The sequence below is a fragment of the Mixophyes fleayi genome, chromosome 2 (genome assembly GCF_038048845.1).
Source record: "Mixophyes fleayi isolate aMixFle1 chromosome 2, aMixFle1.hap1, whole genome shotgun sequence".
NCBI classification, from domain to species: Eukaryota; Metazoa; Chordata; class Amphibia; order Anura; family Limnodynastidae; genus Mixophyes; species Mixophyes fleayi.
This window is the reverse complement of record NC_134403.1, coordinates 213,379,153-213,393,021: the sequence shown is the minus strand read 5'-3', so window position 1 is coordinate 213,393,021 and position 13,869 is coordinate 213,379,153. Positions and strand designations below refer to the sequence as shown.

The window sequence follows — 13,869 nt, the reverse complement described above, 5'->3', positions numbered from 1 at the left end:
TGACATAAGGGAACTCTAAACTACATTTTTATACTCAATAAAATACATTTTGGTATTAAAGAATTAGCAGTGGGACTAATAACACTGTGGGTATAAAGTCGGGCATTGTTTTATATCCAAAGACGCTTCCCTATTTTTGATGATATTAAAACCTAGACATCTTCTTAACTTGGCTTATCTTGCATCTCAATTAATTAAGGTAATGGTACTCTAACCATGCAATGTTAGCATTTAGAATTACCTTGGCTACTCAGTAAGTCACTGGGGAGGAGGGAGTGAACATTCAGAGGCTCATTTAGAATTGCATGTCAATTGTTTGAAGTAAGTTAGTCATTTCCATACTGTGCACGCACAACAAAAGTGCACACACATACATTTGTATACATATTTTGTGCATCATTTACTTGCATCCTTTGGAGTGAACAATATAGGCTGAGTACAGTCAGGTAATGTTCATGCAATTGCAACACAATTAAACATGGGTGCATCCCTAGTTATACCTGTTAGGAGGCGTATCTCTTGTTGGTTATGGGGGGGCTGGTGCAACAATACACATTGATGGAGATAACTCTAAGCAGCATTATCTAGCCACTTCTGATTGGAAGATTGTTTATTGTATACTCTAACAGTCAAGCCACATTTCTACACTATCATACACATTATGTCTAAAGCATGTATAGCAAAAGTACGCTTTTTTACGTGGATTTTTTTCTTATGTACACATAAACCGCAAATGTGTTCACCTCTAAAATGATTCAAATAATAACAGTCATGTGTACACTTATTTTTTTAACAGCTAAACAAGACACTCTTTTTCTTATTTTTAAAAAGGTACCATATTTGTCACACTTCACAAGCTGTGTCTTACTAATACAGATTTAATACCTACTGCTCAGGATACACATTATTTTTGTGTTTGACTGAGCTCCGCATTCAAATCAGTTTTGATGTGTGTATGTCGCCCAGTGTTCATGCTGCTGTTTTGTTTACAATATTTGACATTTATCTAATGGCGCTTAAGAGTTTTCAAAAGCTACTCAAGTGGCACATGGGTTTAACCAGAGACTCTGCAGACGCTTGTCCAGTTTATTGTAGGATTAACTATTGACTGAATGATACAGCTGTAGATCCCTGTCATGCATACTGGAAAAGCTCCTGTTTACTCAGCAAACAGATTAGGAGAACAGACTAGCTTGGTAAAGCAGCAGACAGTTGAATCGATTAAGACTAATTTTGGATGGGAAGTCAAGGGCTCACTGGAAGAAGTGAGGTCCAAAGACAAAAAGCAAGGGGACCAGTTCATTTATGTTTAAAATAATTGCCAAACATGACAGTCCCTCTTTTACAAGATGTTTTCTTTTAAATATAAACTGACTGTACTATACAGTCTCTTGTTGTGTATGCTGGATTCAGTTTTCAGTATATGTTTTGTATTTATGTTGCAATGTCCCTTTCCCTGTCACAGGCATATCTCTTACATCCGATACATCCGTTTTCAAGAAGCCACGGACATGCCATGCATGCAGCCACCTATTGTGGCTGAATGATTGCTGATAGGTTGATTGCAGCTCTTATAACTGGTGTGGGCTTCAGGGTGTAAGAAAATGACTGTCTGGTCATCTGATCATTTTTGGTTCCAGGTTTTGTTAGCCCAGAAGCTTTCCTGAGAGCCTTCATTGAGGTTCAGAGGTTGATATAAAATTTCCAGTTCACTGTAGCTTGTTTTTGTTTTTTTTAATCAATAAGTTTTTATTGAAATTTTTCAAAGGAATATAGGGGGGTACATAAAGCAAAGGGGCAACAAGGGTACACAGGGATTCCCCACACAGGTGTCGAAGTCAGCAAATTGGATAAAGTCATTTCAATTAAAGTCTAGCAAACTTGGTTGTCTTTGTCTGAAAAGATGCGTAGGGCACGCTACGGCGTGAAAGGGCGTACGCATCCACTGCACGTGGCAGCAACAGTATTTGGTCTTTTACCATACATTCGCACAAACACGCATACTTATAAAATAGTACACATTAATGGTAGTTGCAACACATAGTCAGTTATGTCGAAATATAGTAGTATTTATATGTTATATCAGAGTTACATGCCTATTAGTGAAATACACGGAACGGGTTAAAGGAATAACCTCATGAGTGGTATCATAATGAACCTTGTTACATATCCTACTGTTTGGTTCACTCTGCGAGGGAATCGCAGAGTGCATACGCAAGTTATGAATGATAGGGAATTATGAACTACTTAAGACTAAGGAATCCTGGCGGGAAGAGCAGAGCATACCCCCTGCAGAAATGACCCCCTCCTTTGGATTCCTTAGGATGAACCAGCCAATGATTGACGACCCCTTGGACATTCCTGAGACCTGGACCAATAGATGCAAGCTATACCATCTTCATTGTATTACTGTATTTGATTGTGTATATAAGCAGCAGCTTGTGATCCAGAGTGCAGACATCTTGTCCCCAGACTTCAGGATTGAATGACTGCACTGGATCCAGAGCGCCTGCGATAAGTAACGGCTGTATTTACTATTACTTCGCTTGAGCATATTATTCCACTTATTGCGAATAAATCTTTGTGCTTTGAAAACACAAATCGAGGTTCGACAATCGTTATTGGTTAGCGACGATACGCACATAACACAGGGAATGGAGTTACTCAAATAGAATGGCATAATCACATTAATCAGGAAGAGCAAAACAAACAGTAAAGCACAATAAAGTTAATAAGTGCATTAAGAGGGGTATGGTCTGTAAACATATAGTGATACTGGTAAATATCGCTTCAATCAAATGAAGGTTTTTCAATTATGGCTGCAGATGAGAGCGCGAGTGAGAAGGGCGAGGCACCCTGACCCGCACCCGCACCATCCATAATATACTCATGCCACTTGAACCATCTCATAATGGGAGTTGATGCAGATGTGGAATAGGGTGTATTTATTGTCTCCATATCTCAGCTATACTGGATCTTTGCAATAATTCAAGATAGGGTGAGGGGGGCAGGAAACTTTGCTTTGGGCTTTTGCAGGCCTGGTAGCTATCGACATGTGACCTAAGAGATATCTGTTGTGCTTGCATTTCTATGTAGTTAATGCATGTGGACATACGGTGGGAGGTAGAGTAGACAGGTTCCCATTTCTGTGGGGTGAAGGTCAGATGGAGGTCTGACTCCCAACAAAGCTGGGCAGGGGCCTTAGGGAAGGGGAACAGGGAGTGTAGATATTGGTACCAGAATGTTATCCCCCCTCTATTGAAGCCCTTCGTTAGCCTGTCCACTAGCAGAACTGGTGGGAGGGAGAGGGAATTGGGTGTTCTGGACACTGTTGTGATCCAATGCCTGTTCTGCAATTATTTATACCCATCCATGTGGAGCAGAGCATAGTGGTCTTGTAGGAGGGTGAAAAAAAAGATGGCGCTGGGCAAACTAGTACTTAAGGGAAGTCAGCCCTCTAGTGCACCGAATGGAAACGTTCAAGTCCGGTATAAGGCAAGGAATTGAGATAACGGGTGGAAGGGAGGTGTGCAGTCATGGCCGTCCAGAGAAGGTTCAGCAATGGGTAATCCAAACAAGGCATGTTCCAAATCAACTCAAGGCTAAGAGGCGGGGGAAGTGCCCAATCACATAGGTGGATCAATATAGAGGCCTCCTGACACTTCATTAAATTTGGAAGCATAAGGCCCCGTCTCATTTTGGGCAGGTCCATACGTTTGTGGGTGAGAAGGGGGCATATTTCTGTTTCCATACGTAAGTCATCATGAGGCTGTGAAACCTAGCTATGAAATCTTTGACCTACATAGGGGATAGTGTGAAAATGTACATTAATTTGGGCAACAACATCATTCTAAATGCAGCTATGTGGCCCAGTCAGGAGACCTCGTAGTTGATCCAGTTCTTCAACAAGGTAAAAAGATAGAGAAATATCTTGAAAAAATTTCCATCAAATATGTTCGTAAGAGGGGGTATGCGGATTCCCAAGTACAACAGGGAGACTTGCAACTATACTATTCTGGATCTCAGGCCACTCGAAGCACAGCTTTCTTGATGTGAAAGACCCAGAGGAGAGTGTCTCTGGGGACTCCTGTAACTTGCTTTTGCATGCCAGTAGTTTTGGATGTTCTGCGATGCATATATAAAGCTAGACATATGTGGTATTTAAGAGGTCTGCAAACTTTAAATGTTCACATTTCTAGGAACTTTGATTTACTGTCACTACATTGTCACGGTTCCGCGTCACAATTCTGCGACAGGAGTGGTAATGAACGGTAACCAGACTGGAACAAATGCAACCCCCAGTAAGGCGCAGAATCTAACAAGGGAGAGGTATTCGCCAAGGACCATCCGCAAGGCAGTTTGGACTTAGCTGCACCCCCTTGCAGGTCGCGGCCCCTACTGAAAGCGACCAGTAATGATATGAGAGATAAGTCACAAGAGTAGTAGGTACACACGAATAGCAGAGATCAGTCACGGGATGTAGCCAGCAGATAAAGGACAATCGGAGAATGCAGTAGAGAGTCAGCTCTGCGGATGACTGTTTACCACGGAGTAGCAGCAGGAATACTATACAGTAGTCAGCAGGATACACGGATGGAGATGATGGATTGCAGGAGGAATCCGGCAAGTTAAGCAGATACACAAGGAAGTGCCGTAGAGTGTCAGCTCTGCAGACGACTGTTTACCACGGAGTGGCGGCAGGAATACTATACATTAGTCAGCAGGATACACGGATGGTGAAACAGCAGAACAGCCAGTAGATAGTCAGCTCTTCAGACGAGACGTAGACTTGGAGCCAGGAACCCATGGAAGGTACATGAAGATCAGGCACTGAGGACAGGGAGGAGGTGCCTTTTAAACTTTGGAGCCAAAACTCCTAACCAATGGGAGGAGGAACAGCATAATTGACAGATCGGGTCTGCACATGCACAGACCCGGCAAGATGGCGGCGCCCAGCACGGACCGAGCGGACGGCAGGAGAAGGTAAGTAAGCCGGGGATCGGGTATATGACCCGATTCCCCGGCGCGTGATATGCATGAAATTTTAACTGCAAATGGTGCTCATTTTTGTGCAGTTTTAAAATACATTTCTTTCTTGCCACAATTTCCAGATGCAAAATAGACACCACAGTATCATAATTTCCGTTCCCTGTAGAGTGTAGCACTTAATGCAGGTCTACAGAGTTTACCAAATGTGATAGGATTACATGCACCTAATCAACTGCAAATGTTCCTGTATATTGTTGTTATATGTTCACAGATGGACAGTAATTAATAACAAAGAACACTGAGATTAATTTACATTTATTGATGGAAATAGAAAAATCAACTGTGAAAATCTCTGGTAGAATTACCAAGTCAAATGTCTGAAAATAAATTATATTTTGCTAGGTAGAGGAGCTGCTTTAAAATGAGTTGAATCAGAGAGTTAGGGCTCTGTGTAGGATGTCTGTTATTGAAAGAGGAAGCACTTTAGAACTGAGAAATGGAGAAATGTGATTGGTTCAAGCACAAACCATGATTTATGATGCTATATACAAGAAGGGAACCAGTGACAGTTACCCTAATAAGATGAGGAGCTCAGGGACATCTTCTGCAGAAAGGTTAGCCATGCATGCAAAACCTGGAGAAATACAATTCTCTCTTTTTGTCCCTACAGATACTACACAATTCATTAAAAGCTGGCAACATCAAGAAAAATCAATTGCAAATGACTGCTTGCTTTAACGCCCAAGGAGAGCAAAGACTTCTGTGGACATGGAGTATCATGGGAGATCAGGCACTTCAATGTAAAATACTGCATTGTCACAAGGATTCGATAATTCAGTTCTCCAAACTCTAAGACTCACACCTGCTTCTCACCGAGCTCAGGCAGATTGCTCACATGCTGTGAAGCCCAATCTTTAATCTGCAGTTTCACATGAAAGATTTGAAGTAAATTCTGGGAAGTGACTTTGGCATGTAAGATAAGCATCATGAACCTCACAAAAGTGCTGGTGAGTTGAATTTCTAAGTTAAATTTGTATATATCATTTTAACTAATTTGTTCCTGTACATATTGAGCTTTTAGCATTACACATATTTTGCTGTGGAAAAATAAAATATCACTTGTTATATTTCACCAAAAAACATATACTTGTTCACGGACAAGATAATGGAATTAAAGTTATTTAGTAAACTGGTTAGCAGACTATAAGCACATTTTCCAAAATTGAGTGATTGAGGGCTAATAAATAATCAATTGGTAGTACATTTCTTACCACTGATATTGACTATTTAAAGGGCAATTCTAGTTGTTAAAGCTGTTTTTTGAATACTTACAGCCCCAATCCTTTATGTCATTGCACCCCCCACGTGCACCATTGTAGGTTACTAAATGGCACCTTCATTGGATACGGACTGGCACCTTAGCAAAATAAATGCTGTATGCGGTTAGCATTGCTGCTTCAGAGTGCTGGGCTCAATGTTTCGCTATCAACCAAGACGTTATCCAAGTATGTTCTCTCTGTGTTTGCATGGGTTTCTCTGGGTGCTCCGGTTTCCTCCCACAGTCCAAAAACATACTGGTAGGTTAACTGGCAAAATGGACCCTAGTGTGTGTGTGTATGTGTGTGTGGTAGGGAATTTAAATTGTAAGCTCCAATAGGAGCAGAGACTGATGTGAATAATTATATATTTTCTGAACAATGCTGTGTAATATGCTTGGCGCTATATAAATAAATTATAATAATAATAAATAATAATAAATCATAATAAACCATGATGCATTGCAGGGAGGGAGCATAATTAAAATGTGCAGACAGATGTAGAGTTAGTTGGGGGATGCTTCCTAGCTCACTGTATTAATAATACAAACAGTATTAACAATAAAACAGCATTTCTGTTCTATATGCAAAAACAAAAAATAGCATTTGCAGTCCTTGCATTACAATGGATTGCATTACTAAGGAATGAAAATGCTAATACTTGCCATATTTTGCGTTAAGTGTATGCAATTCATCTTCAAGCGCAAATGCATGTGGTCAATGTACAATAAGGGTGTGAAGCAGCATCCATCTCAAGCTTTGGCATCTGAAAGGTACGTGTTTTTCAATCGTATCATTTACACCAGCTACAGGTCAGGTGTAAGTGCCAAGTGATATTGATGAGTGAGATGAGGGAGGTCACGTGTACATGCTAGAACATGCGATTGCAATCAAGAGCAAATATAAAAATACATTTTATGCACTGTAGACATTAATAACAACCTCATAAATGTATTTTTTGGGGGGGATTTTAAAAAAACAAACATTTTTTTTTTTAAAGTGTTTTTACATTAATGATTATATTATTAGCAGGTGACAATTATTGAATACTTTTTACTTTTATCTGTGCTAACTGCTGAGATTTTATATTCCACATATGTATTGTACATGTTTTGCAGTGTATTGTGTCTGTCTCAAAACAGCAGGTGCCGTGTATGCAGAGTGTACCTACACCCTTATTCAACAAGAGTCACCTTACCTTTGCAGTCTGGCTGGGCCAAGATGCAAAATGTATACTTAACCTCATGTGTCAATCTCCCATTGTCCCATAGATTGTAAGCTTGCGAGCAGGGCCTTCTCACCTCTTTGTCTGTTTTACCCAGTTTGTTTATTAGTTTATTACGTTTGTCCCCAATTGTAAAGCGCTACGGAATATGTTGGCGCTATATAAATAAATGATGATGATGATGATGATGAGATGTTGCTTCAGATTGCAGTTGAATATGGCCGTGTGTATGCCCAATTTACATGCGCTTTTTAAAAATAATTGCACAATACATTTATTTTGCACCATTTATCTGGATTTGCACTTAACTTAATGAGGCTCTTAGGACAGTAGAGATATACTACTCTGTTAAATGTTGGTTATCAGTGAGAACTATAACATACAAGAATAGCATACAATTTCAATCAAAGCAACTATTTTTGGTCCTCAATTGCCACAGAGAATAGTCACTTCCATCCAATCAGCATGTAAATTAATTCAATAAACATTCCTAAGTCTTCCCCTAGGGGCTTCAAACTTGCATTACCTTTCTATAAAAAAAATATCACCCAAAAATGTCACTTGTATACTTTATTATAGATGCAGTATGTTAATGAGAAATTCAGTTTTAATATAAACAGACCATTATGGTATTGCCTTAAACATTTTTACACTGTGTACAAAGATTACAAAAGCATACATAAGGTTATAATATATATTTGGAAAATAGACATGGGCAAGTGGCAACTGTTGATCAATCTGTGGTATAAGTTGTGGTAAACATAGACTGTCAAATTCAAGAAATGAAATTTCCTTTAATCTACACAGCTCATTACTCTCCATCTGGTAAGTGAATTTACTGCTATCCCATGAAAAGCAGTCATTAGCATGGTAAGATCTCCAACAGGGCTTGAGTCTTGATATACTTCTATACTAATACCCAACAGCAGCCAATGGAATCTTGACAAATATTGCAATTCTTCAATTGGTTACAAGCAGCCATAAAATTACATGCAATATGAATGTTCACTGTTTCCACAGGAATTAGGTCAGGAGGGGCATAAGGGAATAATGTACTATGGAATTAGAATTACAGGGTTATAATTAAATGTAATATGCCCATTCACTGTTTTCACAGCAATTGGGTCAGGAGGGGCATTGTCCTGGGACTGAAGCAACCAGTGTTTTGGTAGCCCCAAAAGATGTGCTGCCAAATAGACTCTGACAATCAGGGCATCCTACCCACAAAGCTCTGAGTTATTCCTCCTATTAGGGTCATATAACAATCTCACCCCAATATTCTCAATTCTTGCAGCTGCAGAGACAAGGTTCTCACAGCCCCAATCCTGCTGCTCCTTCTCAGGTCCTTCATGTTACTATGCTTCTGAGCCACTGGTTGCAAATGGAAGCCAGATGTGACATATACATAAATCACCTGCACTTCCTCTTGCAGTTACAGGTCCTATTTATAAAGCACAAATCAGCTGAGGCACAGTGCAAAATCTTTTTTTGCACTCTGTACCTTGGTGTGTGCAAAGGTGGGGCTGAGTGTGGGTATTCCTTACATGGTATGAAGAGAGTTCAACCTTGCACCTAATTTTGCAGAGCAATACAAAAATGAAATTTTATTTTTACCTAGCGAAAACGTAAAAATAAATCAAACACACAATAAAAGAAGTGAAACACACAAAGTGTCACATGGTATTATGACTCCCCTGAAGTTACTTTACATTAACAATAAATGTTGCCATAAAATAGGCTAAACTGAGTAGCATTTTAGAAAAAAAAATAATTCATTTAATGATCAGGGTGGTTCTAAAGGACTAGGATGTTGGACTTTTATGTTATGTTTACATATTTGCACAGTGTACCTCTGCAGGCTCTTCCTCCCACCCACAAACCTAGGCACACTTCTAGTATGTAGAGGTGTATCCCGAGAGAAGAGAGTAGGCGTGCACACCGAAGTGTACTGGGAGGATCATATCGACGCACCTGCACAAAACCAAGCTGATTTGCAGTGTGCTTCATAAGTTTGACTGAATTAGCAGTACAATAACTGACAGTGTGTGTGTCTCCTGTACCTAGTCTACTCACTCTATTCATTCAGTGAAGCCGGATATGTTAATTCCCTATGATTAAAAATTAGAATGAAAATGAAAAAATATTAAATATTAATGTATTTTTACCAACTGTTTTTTCAGTTTTTAATCAATCATGGCCACAGTGACTTACACCCATCTGGGGAGACTTCACAAATCTGATTAACTAAAGAATCTTTGCACAACAGATTAAGGTGACTTGCAATTGTAAAAAAACAATCTGAATGTGGCAATACCTTCTCTAAGCCATCTTCCTTCAGACTGATGATATCTAGATCAAAATCTGTTCGTAGCCCGCTGGTTTTGTTGAACACGATTCGTCCGGTCAGCCCTTCCCACTGGGCCTGCAGATAAAAGTAGGGCATGTATGACAATTAACAAGACTCATAAATCATCACTTAGTACATTAGCACAATACTTAATTTTAATTACTTTTTACATGGTATTCTTTTTCCCCTCATTCTTATCCAGGTCCCAAAAGGCCCTGGTTAATTAATAATCACATCATCATTGCTTGCTCCATGATATTAATAGTACATTTCCATAAGTTCTCTTACATCCTAACATATTCTTTCATCTATTTTCATTGTCTACAGGGGCTGTATCGTAAAAATATTATGCAACAGTTTTGCTATTTTCAGAGGGGTCAGTGTGCCTGCTTAGTCTCTGTACTGCTTGCTTGCTGTCTCAAGGGCATTGCAACTTCCTAGCATGTATTGTACACCCTTTATAGCTCTTCATGTTGGCATTGCATTTTTTGCACTCTACTTTTAGGTTTTCTCTAATCTGATGCTTTCTGGACATGCATTTTGTCATCGCTATCCATTCATAAATCCCTATTCACAGAGATATCAATACGACCATCTGGGAGATATTTTTTTGCTCTTGAAATTAGTGCTGATTTTTTTCCTGAATTAACATAGGCTCAAATCATTAATAGATGCCAATATCTTGTTTTATATAAATTCAATATTTGAGCCTAAGATAACTGAAGAAAATAGTCAGTGGTTAGTTTGGGACCAGATAAAGATCTCCTGGGTGAAACGGGTCAGATTGACTGTATCCCTATTAAACTGATAGGGTAGTGTTTATAACAGCTGTTAGATTTGTTTTAGAAGTATAGAGAAAATGTATGCAGTACAATAGAAATGTAGATAATAGGTGAACAGTAAATAATAATATTAATAATAATAATAATAATAATAATAATAATATTATATGACCATCTATATGTCCAGTCTTAGATGGCAGTATTTGCAAAGGTGTTACAAGGTTGCACAATTCTCTGAAAAAAGTTCTTAGTTCTATAGGAATTGCAAATACAGCTACAGAAGATAATATTACATCTGCAATTAAGCCAAACTGCACTGGCAGGTTGTGCTTTCATTAGAAACAGCAGGAAATGAGAGGCATTAAGTAATTACCAGTAATTATTTACCCTTTAAGCATGATGAATTTCTGGATGTAGAACTTATCACCATAATGACTATTCGTACATGCTTCCCTTTTGACTTCTCTCTTCCAGACATCCCACCTGATTGCTCCCTTATTAGTTCCCCATGTAACTACTTTCACCTGTGCACCCTATTGCCTCTTCTTTTCTATGCACCCTTTCCACTATCTTTAACAGTTAACTTCCACTATCGCTCACTATTAACATTGCAACAAAAACTGTAGAGAAGTTGACCACTTTGAATAACCCCACTAATAAATCATCTCCCTTCTCAATAATATTACTTTGGTGGGGTCCATCCCCTGGAAGCCCCACCATTCACTCTATTAAGCAGGGTCCCATAACTCAGATATAGATGGGACCTCTGTAACCACTTTCTGCAGGTCTCTCTAGAACAGGATGGATCCAAAACAGCAGCTCTAAGGCTTTCAATCAGAGCTACTATATGAGAGCTGAGCCAAGGCAAAGGTGATTGGCAAAGGTCAAGGTAATACAATTTGCATATTACTGTAACTTGGAAATACTGGTGTAGCTCAGATTTTTTTGCCAGGAGAAATAAGCAGTGAATTAAGCTTGGTACACATGGTGATGCTTAGCATCCATTGCATACTAAGTTTGACCTGATGTCAGATAGCGTAAGTTAACATCTATGAGAAACACACACAATAATAGAATGGATGCTGACCTGAAGAAAAGGCTCAGATACATTGCAAAATGCTGTATGCAGTTCAACCTTACTGTACCACCAGCACCATGTGTACATAACCTTATACTTGCTTACAGGATTTTCAAAAAAGTTAATTAATTGTCCGGTGAAAGGGCCGACTTTTCAATATTTATTTCTTCTATTCCTGTCATAATCAAAAGTCAACCAGGACTTGAACCTCTATAATAGTTGAAGGAGTCCAGGTTGTCCAAATATGTTAAACAGTATTGACAAAGAGCTTCCTGACACCTTTTATATGTTAGTCATGGTACTGCTAATTATGTAAAATAATCCTTATCCAGATAACTCAAGTTTTCCTCGTTGGCGTCAGGGAGATTCCTGGGAGGTGGGCGTGCAGAGGTGGGGCTTGACGAATCGCATCATTTTGGCACAGCCCCCTAAACGATTGTCACAATTTTGGCCAATTACAGCATGGGGAGAGGCTAAGGTGACACTATATTTGTGACATTAAGCCCCCCCCCCCGCTACTTATCTATTGCAGGGGGGAGAACCGGGAGGTTGCCCTACTCTCCTGGGAGCTCGGAAGGTCTCCCAGAAATACGGAAGTCTCACGGATATTCCGGGAGAGTAGGCAACTATGAGTTAAAGAAAAGCAGCTAATGAATCTCTAGAGACTGAAGTGTCTTTTACATTTTTGTCTCCATTACTGAAGTCATATTGTCTTACCTGTCAGTCTTTGATTAAATCTTGGTCTCCATGAAAATGGCCACCTTCATAGACATCAATACATAGACATAGGACACAATTTCTGAACCCTGTCATCATGCCACAGATGGCGAAGCCAACCATGTCTTGTACTGGCTCAGCATCAGGGAGAATGCCAGACTCTTCAGGGAGTGAGGGAGATCACCCCTGTTTCAGGGAGTCTCTCTGACATTCAGGGAGAGTTGGCAAGTATGAGATAACTCTACACCCCAAGCATTCCAATCAGAACATGAGTAAGATCCCATGGAACAATAAGCAACATATTGGTATGGGTCCCATTCATCTTTACATGTAAAAAAAACCTCAGCAAAAAAACAAAATATAAAAACAGGTTATTATAATCCAGGCCCCTCAGTGCCCACTAGGCCTTAGGCAGAAGCACAAGTTGTATAATAGATGATCTGGTAATGCACATAATTCATTCCATAACATATATGCTTACAGAGAATATGAAAATGTTGGTATAGGGAATCCTGGACTGTCCACTAACTAGAGCATTTATGTTTTTAAACATTTCAATGTTTCTATGTTAGTTTCCATAAAGGAAATTTAAATGACAAATTTTGTATCTATGATCATTGTGTTTCAAGTAGATGTCACTGCAATAATTAATCAAGGAAAAATGACAAAAATAGAAGAAATTGATTTCTATTAGCATACTTTGTAAAATGTCAAGAGAAGCAGGGATTAGTCTGTTGCAAACAGTCCACATGCTGACATTTTAGTGTTGAATTTAATGCTTGCGAAAGGTGAATGATGCAGGTTTATGTAAAATCTTAACTAAGCTTTAACCTTCAGAGTCCTATTCCTCTTAAATAATAGGTACACTGGTGAAGTAGTTTGAGCTCTCAGTAATTATTAAGAATTAGCAAAAGCGCCAGAATGTAAAATGAGAAGTATGAGCAAAGAATAAAACACAACATTATAAAAAATAATTCATTGGAGACATTTATGGAAGCTGGTTCAAAGTAAAAATATGATGTTGCCTATAGCAATCAATCAGAGTTTTTATTTCATTTTCTAACCTGCACAAGAAAAATAACAATTGTTATGTTTGTGGTTGCTTTGAGCAAAATTAAATTTTTCCTTTTCGCCAATTTTTATAAATGACCATCATAGTTTTGTGTCTGGGCCTGTGTCAAACCTTGTCTAAAACACATCTACACTTAAAAGCTGTAGCTTATATTAATAGGGTTGCAGTAATGACATTAAAATAGCCTTGGGCAGAATCATATCCCAAGTATACCAGGATAGGTTTTTACCTTTTTCGCCCTTTGGATTGCATTGGAATAAAAATAGAGGAGAAAATATTTGCATTGCCAGAGCTACACTTTTGTAAATGTCATTTTATGTCTACACAATTAAGGGTATGGAGT

At 39.0% G+C, this 13,869-nt stretch overlaps 1 protein-coding gene across 1 annotated transcript in view; it reads right to left on the bottom strand.

Moving 5' to 3' along the window:
• GRIK3 (glutamate ionotropic receptor kainate type subunit 3) overlaps positions 1 to 13,869 on the bottom strand; it is a 496,181-nt gene that overhangs the window by 151,345 nt on the left and 330,967 nt on the right. The window contains exon 8 of the mRNA XM_075195435.1: positions 9,845 to 9,952. Within this exon, the coding sequence (XP_075051536.1) occupies positions 9,845 to 9,952 (108 nt within the window). The remainder of the gene's footprint in view (positions 1 to 9,844; positions 9,953 to 13,869) is intronic.